We start from the raw sequence: 13,822 nt of genomic DNA on the forward strand, positions 1-13,822 counted from the left end.
CTCTCCTGCATCGCTATCACACCGTGTCCTCCTCTTTCCAGCACTAAAAAATGTGGAAATGAAAAATTGGATTCCGACTGCCGGCCGCCGATGATTTTACTGCAAGCGGTTTTTCACCGGAGGTTGTTGTTGTTGAGAGTTGGACAGCAGAGGCATAACCACAGGGCCAGATTTCACATTTTGGGCGATGTCCTCGTGGTATACGGGCCAATATACTATCGAGTGAAGGGCAAAACGAATTGTGACGGATAGTATATTTCCTTTAGAGGTTCCGTATCGATGTTGAACTTATTTCACACCTAACGTAGCCAACCTTGCGAAACGGGGGTGCGGGGATTAGACAATAAACCAGACACACAAAACTCACAAACTTTTTGGTCAAGTGCTGTTAGCGAACACCTATGACGGCCATATGTGCAGACGATGCGCTCCCCAAATTTCACCAGGCTCACTGTTCATGAACTCTTGGAAGTGCTTGCACAAAGGATAGTAACATCTCATCCTGTGTTCTTTGGAACATGCCTCGTGTGCAGGTGCTAAGGTGGACTTGAATCTCAGGACCGTGAAAGATGGCGTTAGATTTCGATTTAAAGCTTTCGTGACTGCAGGGATTCATCTTATTGGTTCTTTCGGTAAAGTCACGTAGAAGGGAAATAATAAAACAATACAAATAAAACATTATAAAATAATTCTCACGACGTTCCGGCCACAACGCAAGCAGCCGTCCTCAGGTGAAGAACAGGTCTGTCTTTCCGACAGACCTGTTCTTCACCCGAGGACGGTAGACCTGTTCTTCACCTGAGGGCGGCTGCTTGCGTTATGGTTCTAAACGTCGTGAGAATTATTTTATTATGTTTTATTTTTATTTTTTTATTATTTCCCTTCTACGTGACTTTACCGAAAGAACCAAGAAGAAGATGGCGTTCGCTTGGGGAGGCCTTCATCCAGCAATGGAATATTCATGGCTGACGATGTTTACAGGCACTTGTACAACCAGTTTTGTCAATCCACTGCTTGAATAGGGCATCCCCAAGCCCGTGCGTGGCTGTGAACGATATCTGACCATATAATCCACAATTACAGATTGTAAATGTTGTGCATTGGCTCTCCAACACACCGGTGTGCTGTACGAGTAACGAATTGGCCACGTTCTGTTTACGTGACAAACCTTACTAATTGGCTGTGTTGGGTGGTGTCGAGTTTAACGACGCATTTATATTTACACAATTTAACCCACCCCCCCCAAATCCTCCCCCCCATCCCTATATTTTGGATGATATTTGTCGCGAAAGCCTCCGTGTTCATTTGTACCACACGTGACCGCGCCGGTGAGTTACGGCTTGATGACGGGTGGAGGAGGATTTCCGAACCATGGATGGGCCCTCTCTCACTGCCGCCCACGTAGCCTGCAGCATTTTTGTCTCTCTGGCATGCGACGCTCACCCATCCAATCACTGTCCCCGCCGGCTCAACGCCCTGCTCGCTGAGCTTCCGTCATCAGCTGATTCGGTTCAATAATGCATGTGTAGTGATACTATTTAAACTCTGTAGGGACATTGACACCCACCCCCCCCACCTCCTCCCACACCCCACACTCGAGTATACTATGTGTGCATAGGTGTCAACCCCATACGGTTTAGCCCGTATTCTTGTACAGGGAAATTGAGTTTGCAGGTCCATGCGGCGTGCAGCCGTTTCAATAGGGGCCAAAACAATTTGTCAATTTGTGTTTCTCCCTTGTGAAGTGACTTTGCAGGATGAACGTTGAGATGTATAAGGGTACGGGGTGACCAATAACCTCTAAATTGGTCTGTAATAGGGTAGGCGCTGATAAGGGGTTGACAGGAATGTGTGTGTGTGTGCTCTGTATTGTTAGGCACGGCACTCAATTTTATTCGGCGGTCACGAACCACTTTGTGGCACAGCAATTCCACATTCCTATAGCGGGCGCCGGTTGATCCGTACTACGGCCAGTGTTGTTGGTTCCTTGCCACGTGGCGGAGCCTCGGCAGATGGTGCCCGATCTCATCGGACCCCCGCTGGGACGAGCGTGGCCCCGTCCTGGACGTTGAACCCGTGACGTTCGAGCAACTGAGAAAACATCGGCCTCGGAACCAAGCCGGTTCAGCTTTCGCTTGGCCCGAGTTTATTGCTCCAATATCGGGCGCGACCTCCACCGCGATGCTGACATCGTCAATTGCCGACGATCAAATCACCCTCCGATCTCTCAACGTATCTCGGAGCGCCCAGCGGCAAGCCTTAGGCTGCTACGGAAACTGGTGAACATCACCAGGCGATCCTGGAAGGTGCAATCCAATGCTGAGGTTTAGTTATCACTCGGCAGAGGACCCGATTTCGGGATCCGCTGGCGCGTGGCGTTTTCCGCGCGGCACGGAGACGCAGCCGACGCAGCCGACGACGACGAGTCGGCGTTGCTTCGCACGCTGCTCCATTGTCGATTTGACCTTTACATCTTCCACTGTTTCGGAGGCCCCCCAAATATCCTCAGTGCGGGATGTTGCCGCCGGTGTTATTATTGGTCAGTGTGCTGGACTTGCAACGCAGAGGTCATCGGTTCAACAGACTCCCGGTGTGGCGGTTGAAACGACGGTGCAAGTGCCTCGAATCCCCTTGCCTCTGTCCACCGAGAGGTTATTAGTGGGTGCACCGCGAACCGGCAGGTCGCATCGCCACCTTTTACAAGACATCTCTTAAGCCAGCGTGGAAGAGTACGGTTAGCCCACATGTCTAGAGGACGACTTTTGAGCTCCCTCTTGTGGGCTGCGGAGAACCTTCGCGAACAAGAGGTGGTGAACCTTCCACCGGCAGTGGAAATAACAAGGTAATTTCAGGGCTGCGCTTTTATCTTGTTTGTACCTGTTATATGCGCTACGCGGTATAGACACTCGCGATCGTTGGGAGGACACGCTGGCTATTATGCCGAAGCACGTCTCTCTGACGATTCACCAGCGTCTCGGAATAAATCATTCGAAGCGGACGAGTGGTGCCAAAGGGTCACAGCCCCCCCCCCCCCCCCCCGCAGGATTAGATTCATCTCGTAACTCCCAAAAATAACTCCTGCCGACAGACAAGACGTCTCCTTTGCGTGAAGCCCGGTGATGCCAACAGACCAGGGACGTCTTTCCCGAGTTTTTGAATAAAAATAAAAAATAAAATCTGAGAATGTGATTGATGAAACGTCACGTCCGTTCTTTTCCGAGACAAAAGTGGCGTCACAGCGGCATCGCGTGACGGCACCGTTGTCAGCGTGAAGACGCAATGACGTCCTTACGTGATGCAAACGATCTGGAAATAAATCTGAAAATTTCGTGAAATTGCACTAAAAAATATCGGAAGAATATGAAACCTGATTTCTCATTTTTTTTGTTTATCTGAAACCCGTCCCTGCAACACACGAATTCCAAACAGCACACAGGTGTATGGTACACTCATGAAACACTTGGCGTTGCACATTTACAACAAGCCACACAATTACAACGGCACCGACTAATTAGCGATGGATCATTACGGACGAAACAAGCATTCAGCCAACGTTGTTGATACGACACTCGATAACCGTACGCTCTTACAGTCCCATGCGCACAATCTCCAGCAAGGATCACCACTTCTATCGGCTGTGCAGATGGAGAACGGTGACAACAAGCAGCAGAATGCACCGATTACACACGTTGTGTATTAAAACCTTTGTTAAGTTTTGATTTGAAGCTTTCGTGACTGCAGGGATTCATATTCTTGGTTCTTTCGGTAAAGTCACGTAGAAGGGAAATAATAAAATAATATAAGTATAAAAAAAAAATTCTCACGACGTTTCGACTGCAACACAAGCAATCATCATCAGGTGTGAAATCCAAACCTTGTGTTGCAGTCGAAACGTCGTGAGAATTTTTTATTGTTTTATATTTATATTATTTCTCTTCTACGTGACTTTACCGAAAGAACCAAGAATATTAACCTTTGTTAAGCTTTGCTTAATTGGAGATTATATTTATTGTAATCGCATTTAAAATACAACTACAGAGGCTACACGCTCGCCTCGCAGAAGTGATCTGTGTGCAGGATTGACGATCTGATTTCAGGAGGAGGAATTGCTTGCGATAATTAAAATGTCTTTCTGCTCAAAAAGGACAATTCTTAATCACATCAAGGCTATCGTATGGCAGTGGCCAGTCTATCCCGAGGACAACTTCTATTGCAGTTGTATTGATTAATGTCTTTAGTTTGTGTGTGTTAAATGTACTTCTGCACCACTGCCAAATCAGCTGCAGCAGCATCACCACCAAATAATTTGTTTACCAATGACTCATTTGCGCCGCCCGATCTTTTTCAGATCTCAGAAGCCGAGCGGAATTTTAGCCATGGACAGTGCTCGCGATGAGTGACCGTCACAAATGAAACAGACGCCACACAAAGGCTTGCTGCTGTGAGGGCTACGTCGTTGTGATCAGAGGGCAGTGCAGCCAGACCCATCGTGCTACTTGCACCATGCTCCAACCAACAGCCTCTCTGCTCTCCTCCTGAGTATGACCTCAGCCCGGCGGTTTAACGATTCGTCTCCACGTTGCCCGAATGCATCGCGTTGTGAACAATTTCACGAGTGGCACTTTTCGGCGTTTTTCACATTTTCACATTTTTTTCCATTCACATTTTTCGACGTGTCCCTATGCCCCAGCGGTGTGTGGGGCGACGCTCATCTCCACTGCCGGCCCCTGAGCCAGTTAGGTGGAAATTCCACGTTCCTACGACGAGGCTCAGTCCATCCATGGGACTGCCATTGGTGACTCCCTGCTCATTACTACCACGACTACTAATCATGATAAAGAGTCTCAAGACCCTTCTGGAGGAGGGTCCTGCATTGGGCTGTTTACCCACCCACATGATAAACACACAAGGAGCGTTTCACAGGTGGTAAGAAGCCAGAGTAACCGGAGGAAAACTCCCCCATGCACATCAGGCCAGCAGCTTTGGGAGTTTCGCAAATCACTACGCGATCCACCAAACCCCGTCTTCAAAGCGATGGGAGGTCAGATACATTCCACCCGTGTCCTTTAACACGTGGACGTAGGATGAGCTGGGTATGTAGTGGCATTTCACAACAGGAATGTGTTCATTCAGCAGCGGATAGAGCATTGCTACTGCTGACAGACGATGCTAAAGAAGATATGTACAAAACGCAATAAGGTGCTTACATGTCCGATAAAAAAAACCACCGTTCCTATTAAAATACAAACTTGCATAAATTAAAGGAAAACATTCCACGACACTATGAAACATAACACTGGTGCTAGTTGAGTCTCGGCATTACGAGCTTCGCATGAACGACTCTCTGTGGTGTGGGCATCTTCCCGCATTATCAATGTCACCACGCAAACGCACGCACGAGCGCTCGAGTTCACCAGGGACAGTCCGTAACGGAGTCCCGGCAGTGATTCAAATTTGGACTGTCACTTCCATTCCTTCAACATCGTATGTTGAACTTGAATACGCGCGAGCTGAGCTGCTGTGAACAAACATCCCGATGATGCTGGATGCAATCTCCGGCGAAACGTCGCATACAGCCGTCAGAAACGTTATGTTGACTTGATTTTCAACATTTTGCCGAAAATCAAAACAAATTGGCACATTTGCCCACGCAACGCAACGCAACGCTCGACTTCTTTCGCACCCCACGTGGTCAACCGCGCTCATCGGCGGCGTGCCGGGTCAGGACAGCGAACTCAACACGTCACGTGGTGACTCCACGTGATTGTCTCTGTCGGGCGGCGGAGTTGAAAACCCGACATTTCACCGACACGACCTTTAACCCCCCAAATGGTCACGAGTTTACGAATCGGACAGGCGGCGCCTCGTACTCGGGGAGTGGCACCACAGTTCGCCCCACGCCGACGATCCGCAACCACGAGCACGGCCGGGCAACGTCGTGGAAACATACGGGGGGGGGGGCGATTGGTTGTGCCTCGTGGTGCACACGTACGGCAAGCCCCCCACCCCCTTGCCCCGCGCTACGAGTGTCGTTCCTGCAGTGCCGGATGAAGCGAGCACGGGGCTTGTAGCATGTGTTCTAAAGGGGTCCTAAATAAAAAAAAACCCACATAAATATTAAAACGCTAATATTTTTTACTTGCTTCGTAAAGTAATTGTAATTTTTTCACTTGCTATACAGCCGGATAATACGATAAATCGTTCACCTTAAACACCCGGTCGTTCATAAAAGTTGAAGGCGGTATTGTACTATAGTAATAGAGCAAGTGCAGAATCACTTGACCGGAATTGATAGCTTGAAAGCATTTAGCGCGGGGCCCTTGAAAATGCGGGGCCCGTAGCTACTACATGTGTAGCTACTTTAGCTACGATGGTAATCCGGCACTGCGTTCCAGCAGAACTGCTGGGAGGCAAGAAAGGAATTGGCACGTCCAGCAGTGGAGGCGAGGAGTTTTGTCGGCGGTGTAGTGGCATTCGCTTCAACGAGTGGGCTCTGTCTGCGACACATGCAGATGAAAACGAACCCCGGTTGGAGCGTGAGTGATGGCGTTGTACGAGATCCCCCGACTGATTCTCTCCATTAAATAAATGCGCCCATGTATGCGCGTGTGTATGTAGCTGCCACTGCTGCCTCCAAGTAGCCATGCGCATTGCAGGTGTGTTGGTGTGTGGGTCTTTCCCCGACATTCAATTACCGCTCATGGCCAACACCATTGACGATTATCTGAATCGCTGCTGGGCCTCCCCTAGGTCGACTCAGCCTCAAACGAGTACCTGGTGCGATGTGCAAACATCACCACTTGGGAGACAAAGGCAGCCGGACGTGGTGCTGGCCACCCACCCCGTTGTGGACTGTGCCGGCCTTCATAGGTGCTGCTCGCTCACAGCACTTGTCCCAAGTCTGTTAAGGCTACACGGGGGGTCTTTGTCTTTATGGGTCTCTCTCTCTCTCTCTATAACTCATCACACAGCCATGGATGCTCCCATGATCTTTCAAGGAAGCACATATGATGTATATCCTTCCCTCTGTCCAAGGCCATCACGGCTCCTTGTCTTTAAACTCCAAAGCCCATAAACAAGGTGTGTGTGTGTTGTAGTGTTCAATTCCTGCTCACGTTCAATAACTAGTGATGAATATTATAACGGGTCCTGGGCCTCCCCGAGGTCGACTCAGCCATAAATGAGTCCCCAGTGCGGCGTGCAAAAGTCGGCACATTGGGGAGACAAAGGTGGCTGGGCTTGGTGTTGGCCAACTACCTCGTCGTGCGCCGGCCCCGACTGGTGCTCGCTAACAGCACTTGTACCAACAGGCTGTTAGAGGCTATACACAGGGGATCTTTGTCTTTGTGTGTGTGTGTGTGTGCTTCAGGCGGGTGGGGACATTGATGCATTCTGAACGATCAAGAAGTCGCGTGAAATCTATGAAAGGGACACGGAGGACGACTTTTCCTCTGTCCAAAAATTGCACGGAGTCGGCTGCCCAAATAGAAACTCCCGCGTATGTAGCAGGCATATGTAGACTTTAAGTGATACATGCCCTATTTGTACGTGATGCGTGCTGTTAGCCGTGTATTTTGTGTGTGCTGGTTCTACCGTGATGTTGACGCACGACCGTGCCATTCGGAATGTGACCACGTGCAGTCGTTTTGGGTTTATTTTGTTCATGTTTTGTTGTTGTTGTTGCTGTAATCCAGTATTCTAATGTGTAACCATATCCTCATCGAAAATGAGCATCTATTCCCCAATGAGTTATACTTGCCCAAATGAGTATATAAAACACAAATGTGCGTGTGTACATGTGTACGGTGCTTAAGAACAACTTTGAGATCGGCACGATCACACAGTCCAAGGGTAGCTCACGGAATCTTTGAAAGCAGCCACACCCCAATATGTCTTGCCCTCTTGTACAAGAGGGTCACCGCTGCAGTTCCTGCCTCGTACGTATCCAACACGTGTGCGTACGTCTGCATGTTGAACTTCTTTCGCACCGTGCGTAGCCAAACCGTGCAAATCGGAGGTGCGGGAGAAGGACAACAAACTAAAAACGACAAAAATCATCTGTAGCAGGCACGCGTGCGTGCGTGCGAGCGCTTCGGGAATGATAATGAATTCAGCACGACCACACAGCCAAGGCGACTCGTGGTCATCCATCAGGAGCACGGCTTGCCCTATTGCACACTGGCGGTGACATGCGTTCGCAAATGCAGCGCAACCCGAAAGCAAATCGCACACCGGTCCCTCCTTGCACCAGAATCATCTCAAGTCCAAAGCAACGATGCCTCTCCACACCCTCTTAAGTGTCCACGTCAATACCGGCGGCGGGGCCGTACGCCTTGGCGTGCCCGTCCCCTCCGCCCACCGCGTTGACGCTCTGCATTGTGAGCCGCGTTGACCCCGTGACCCTGGACGACGTGCTGTAACCCCGTCGCAGTTGCGCGTGTCTCCCTCGCTCGCAGCAGCAGCAGCAGCAGGCGAGAAGCGGACGCCGCGTGGCGGGACGTTCACACAACGTCTGGCGCAGGTGGTCACGGAAGCCGCTGGAGACGGCGCAGAGCGCCAACGGGTTGACGCACGAGTTGGCGAAGATGAGCGCGCGGGACAGCAGGGAGAACGCCTTGTGGGTCGGGGAGAGGTCCGGCTGGGACTGATCGCGGAACACGCGGTAGAGGTAGAGCGCGTGGTTGGGTAGCGAGCAGAGGGCGAAGAGCGCCACCAGCAGCAGCACCGTCTTGGCGAGACGTCGGCGGCTGCTCACTTGCCTCGCCTGCGCAGCGGAGGAGGAAGAGGAGGAACGGTGCGCGGATTGGCACGGTAACGCACACCGAGGCGGAGGTTGCAGTGTGAATTCGACTGCGGGTCTACCCCCCGCACCCACCCACCGTCGTCGGTTCGACGAAAGAGTCACGAATCGACGTCACGATTTGATGCACGGCGTCAGTAGCTTGCTTTCGTCTCGTTTTGTTTTTGTTACATCTTTTTGAACGGCTCGTTTCTACAGTTTTGTTCGTCATCCATGAATCTAAATGTGTTGCGTGAGCATGAAAGTCGTTTAAATAATGAATGTATAGCCCCACTGCCGAATAAAGGTCTCCCCGCGTCGGTCATGCAGGTTATTTATTTGCCCACGCTTCACTCTGGGAGAGAGAACGCAAGAGAGAGAGAGAGATAGAGACAGGGAGTCACAGCGAGAGATCAGGTTGCAGGAGGAAGAGACAACTACGTGCCCGAGGTATCGGCCCTCGACCATGAAGTGACTGAGGTTGATCCGGACACCAAGGAGATGCTGAAAGTGCTGGACTTTAGAAACCTGCCCAATCTGCAGGTCACTCAGCCTATTCTGGGCATGGCGTTCCGGTCGCCGCGGATCTAAAACGCATTCATGTTGTGAAACATAAAACAATAAAAATCTAAAAAAAAGGGCACTGACGCTGGGCAGGGAAATTATGAGAGGGAGAGAACTGCACGCAAGACAAAACACGTTCCTGCGGAGGGAGCTGGTAGGAACGTTGGGTTGCTCGGTCAATGGCCAGGGTCAACGGCGGCGTAGTGTATTCCTGCAAATATGCCCGACTGTGAGGGCGGGCACAAGCCGGCGTGAGTAGGTTAAACGTTGAGTTTTATAAGGGCACCACGGAGTGATCAGCCCCTACCCACCCAGCCCCACCCCACTCTCCCCACCCAGCCCCTCCCCACCCTCCCCTCCCCACCCAGCCCCTCCCTCCCCACCCAGCCCCTCCCTGCACGACGGACGGAACGGACACAATAATCCCCTGTGGGCTGGTGTAACCAGGAGGTTCCTACCAGTAAGATCCCCTTGTGTAGCCTTGAAGGTTGGCAACGGCACACGAGGGGGTGGGTGGCCAGCACCACGCTCGGCCGCTTTTGTCTCCCCAGCGGCGATGTTTACACACCGCACCGGGTACTCATTTGAGTCGAGCCAACCTGCGGGAGGCCAAGGACTGGTTTGGATAATCGCCACTGGTTGTTGGCCACGAGCTGGAATCGGACTCGGGTTGGTGCATAGCGCAGCGTGCTAACCACTGCGCCATCACTCCCCACACTCACAACAACGAGGTGCTGGGTAAGCTTTTAGGTCACGCTGGCGGGAGGTCACGGAACAGATCCAGGTGCCATGGGTTGACTGACTTAATGACTGGCAGTTGCACCACCCGTGCTCCCCACCGCGCCAACTTTCTGCGTTTTAGTCGCCTGGCGATTGTGCACTTCAAGGCCACGCGAAGTGTCGAACGACCGCTGGCAGGAGGTCACGGTGGCAGACCCAGGTGTCAAAGGTCGACTGACTGATGTTAACACACACGGCCGCTCGTTCGGAGGCTCACCGCATTGTTGCCGGGAACTCTGGCGGCCGAGCCGAGCAGCTCGGCCGAGATGAAGCAGTAGAAGACGGTGATGAGTGTGAGCGGCGCCACGAAGTACACGCACGACACCGCCACGGCGTGCGCGCGCATCACCGCCGTGCCGTTGTGCGGGAAGGGCACGCACACCGTGACCGCCACGGTGGCGTTGGACGAGGCGTTGAACGCGTGCCACGACACAACGTCGGCCAGGACGCTGTCCGGCGTGGCGAGGGCGATGGAGCCCAGCCAGATGCACAGCACAGTGAACCACGTCGAGCTAAAGCGGCCGTGACGCGGTTCGTCCATGGGCCTCACGATGGCTTTGTACCTGCAAGACAGCGGGGGGGAAGGGGGAGGAACGACCCTGAAGCTCCTTCGCCACGGCCGTCAAAGCACGCGGCACATCCGAGCCTTGACTTGAAGTATTCGAGACTGCAGAAATTCATATTCTTTGGGCCTTTCGGTAGAGTCACGTAGATAGGTTCAAAGAAAATAACAAAAAACTACTTTCCAAGAAACATTTCGAAATCTAACCGGGGCAGCCGCCGGGCTCGAACTGCGTGCCCCCCTACAAAGCAAGCGGCGAAAGCGAGCGACCACAAACGAAGCGGCGCTGTCATCGAACCTGTCGGCGCTGAGGGCGACCAACGTGAAGACGGAGATCCCGAGGGACGTGAGCTGCAGGAAGGGCAGCAGCTTGCAGCCGATCCTCCCGAACATCCACGAGTCGTAGAGGAAGGAGATGGCACCCGAAGGCACGCAGGTGACCAGCACCATCAGGTCGCCGATCGCCATGCTCACCAGGTGCACGTCCGATGCGTTGCCTTTTGCGGCGGGGGGGGGGGGGGGGGTTGGGGGAACAGAAGAGGAGCACGAGGTGTTCCTGGAGGCCCCGAGGCAAAATCCCAACCGTGTGGCCCCTTGATTCATTGGAGGTCAATAAACCTGGCCAGATTTGGGGCCCCCTCTGTATGTGTGAGGCCTGGGGTGCGGAGATGATGGCGGAGGAGGACCAGGAAAAGCAAACATTATGCGAGTGGGGGGAATGATAGAAATATGGAATATACAGAAATATTCAGAATGTTTCATATCAAATGGCTCCGTATCATTCACGCGGTAATGTATGAAGACCACATTTCAGCCCTTGCGCATTTGCGGGCACCATCGGCATTTCCCGAAGAATTGCATTGTGGGTCTTGCGTTGTTGTTTGAAACTCATGGATTTCCGACCTGCACTCATCTTTTCCGATACAATGGGGTTGTTTTTTTTCTCTTGTCATTTACAGATTTCATGATTCGCACAGGCCATTCGTGGATGCAAACCAGACGTGCCACTCTTCGGTAAAATGTTCAAGAGCCGCAAGCGAATGAGCGTGCGAAAGTTTGATAAACCGAGAGTGGCTTTCCTTTGCCTCCCAAATAACAACACAAAAAAATATAAAGACAACAAAAGCAATGCTGAGATGGATGTGAGGAATTTCTATGAAGGAAATTAGGCTGAACGAAGTAGTTAGAGCCTTAGGAGGGGTTACTAATATTCTCTAGAAGGCTGAGAGACCGAGATAGTTTGGGCACATCTTTGTACATTAAATTAGATACCCATAGACTCACACAAAGACTCATAGACTCATACAGAGCACCATATAGTCACACAGAGACCCATAGACTCACACAGAGACCCATAGACTCGCACATAGACCCATAGACTCACACAGAGACCCATAGACTCGCACAGAGACCCATAGACTCACACAGAGACCCATAGATTGACAGAGACCCATAGACTCACACAGAGACCCATAGACTCACACAGAGACTCATATAGTCACACATAGACCCATAGACTCATACAGAGTCTCAGGGACTCACACAGAGACCCAGAGACTCACACAGACACCCATAGACTCACACAGAGACCCATAGATTGACAGAGACCCATAGACTCACACAGAGACCCATAGACTCACACAGAGACTCATATAGTCACACATAGACCCATAGACTCACACAGAGTCTCAGGGACTCACACAGAGACCCAGAGACTCACACAGACACCCATAGACTCACACAGAGACGCATAGATTGACAGAGACCCATAGACTCACACAGAGACCCATAGACTCACACAGAGACTCATATAGTCACACAGACCCATAGACTCACACAGAGTCTCAGGGACTCACACAGAGACCCATAGACTCACACAGAGACCCATAGACTCACACAGATGCCCATGGACTCAGCCAAAGACCCAAAGACTCACACAGAGACTCGTAGATTCACACTTAACTCCAGAAACTCACACAGAGACCCAGACACTCACACAGAGACTCAAAAACTCATCCAAAGACCCATAGACTCAAACAGACACCCATAGGCTCACACAGAGACCCATGGACTCGCAAGGAGACCCATAGACTCAAACATAGACGACCACACATGTCTCCCCATGGATTGTAATGGACATGAAGATGCCACTGGTACAGGGCTGACGGAGCAGAGGGAGAGCGAGAGTGATGTGGAAGGATGCGGCGGAACAATATGTGAGGGCCGTTGGATGTTACTGGAGAAGAGGCAGGGAGTAGAATCTGGGTAAAACCTCTTAAAGTCGGACTAATATGGGGGAGAGTCTTTCCGGTTATGGGGGATGACCAGCATGCTGCAAAAAAAAAAAAGCCGGTAATACACACAATTATTAACGTGAAATTGCATTCACAAAGTAATTCTATGACGCGGCTTTCACGACCGATATTATCGATTCGTAATCAGTGTTTGGGGGATGAGATCGCGTGTCGGTGTAATGACAATTCACAGATGTGGCCCTCTGCCACCCTACACAGCCGAACCAACCGAGCTGTCACGTGGGCACACGTGCCAAATGTTTTTTCAATAGATTTAGATTCGCAGTAGCTTATATTTCAGATTTTTTTACAGCCCTTTGTCAATCCACTATTGGCTGAAGGCCACCCCAAACAACGCTGCCTCAGTCACGGCGGGGGGAGGGGGGAGAATTGTTTGTTTGCCAGAACTTTAGACCGCTATGTTGAGAAAACAAGCCAAGATGTAAGGATTTCGTGGTTAAAAAAAAAAAATCAGCATCGTCAGGCGCTGGCAAGAGCTTACTGCGCTCAAGTCAATGCACTTCCTGGTCATCCGAACAGCTGTGCGGATAAGCGAGATTCATGGCTGTCAACCCGTACGGGTTACTCCGTGTTCTTGTGCAGGGAAATTGAGTTTTCAGGTCCTTACGGCGTACAACCGTTGGAATACTGGCAAAACGTTTTTGTCTATTTGTTTGTGTATCTCCCTTGTGATGGGAGTTTGTAGGATGAACGTTGAGATGTATAAGGGCATGAGGCGACTAATAATGTCTAAATTGGTCTGTAATAAGGTAGGGGGCACTGATCAGGGGTTGACTGCTGTGGAGATTTGATGTCCTGTTATGACAGGTCATCACCGATTGA

At 51.2% G+C, this 13,822-nt stretch overlaps 1 protein-coding gene across 2 annotated transcripts in view; it reads right to left on the reverse strand.

Annotated features, from left to right (window-relative positions):
- Positions 1–7,761: 7,761 nt before the first annotated feature.
- Positions 7,762–13,822, reverse strand: part of GRPR (gastrin releasing peptide receptor) — a 29,000-nt gene continuing 22,939 nt past the window's right edge. For both annotated transcript variants that reach the window (XM_061570220.1, XM_061570213.1), the window contains 3 exons: positions 10,984–11,182; positions 10,341–10,686; positions 7,762–8,764 (listed from right to left, as the gene is read on the reverse strand). In XM_061570220.1, coding sequence (XP_061426204.1) covers positions 8,294–8,764; positions 10,341–10,686; positions 10,984–11,182 — 1,016 coding nt within the window. In that variant the 3' untranslated portion in view covers positions 7,762–8,293. The remainder of the gene's footprint in view (positions 8,765–10,340; positions 10,687–10,983; positions 11,183–13,822) is intronic.

The sequence above is a fragment of the Lethenteron reissneri genome, chromosome 6, assembly GCF_015708825.2.
Source record: "Lethenteron reissneri isolate LAM-NWPU_2019-01 chromosome 6, ASM1570882v1, whole genome shotgun sequence".
Lineage (NCBI taxonomy): Eukaryota > Metazoa > Chordata > Hyperoartia > Petromyzontiformes > Petromyzontidae > Lethenteron > Lethenteron reissneri.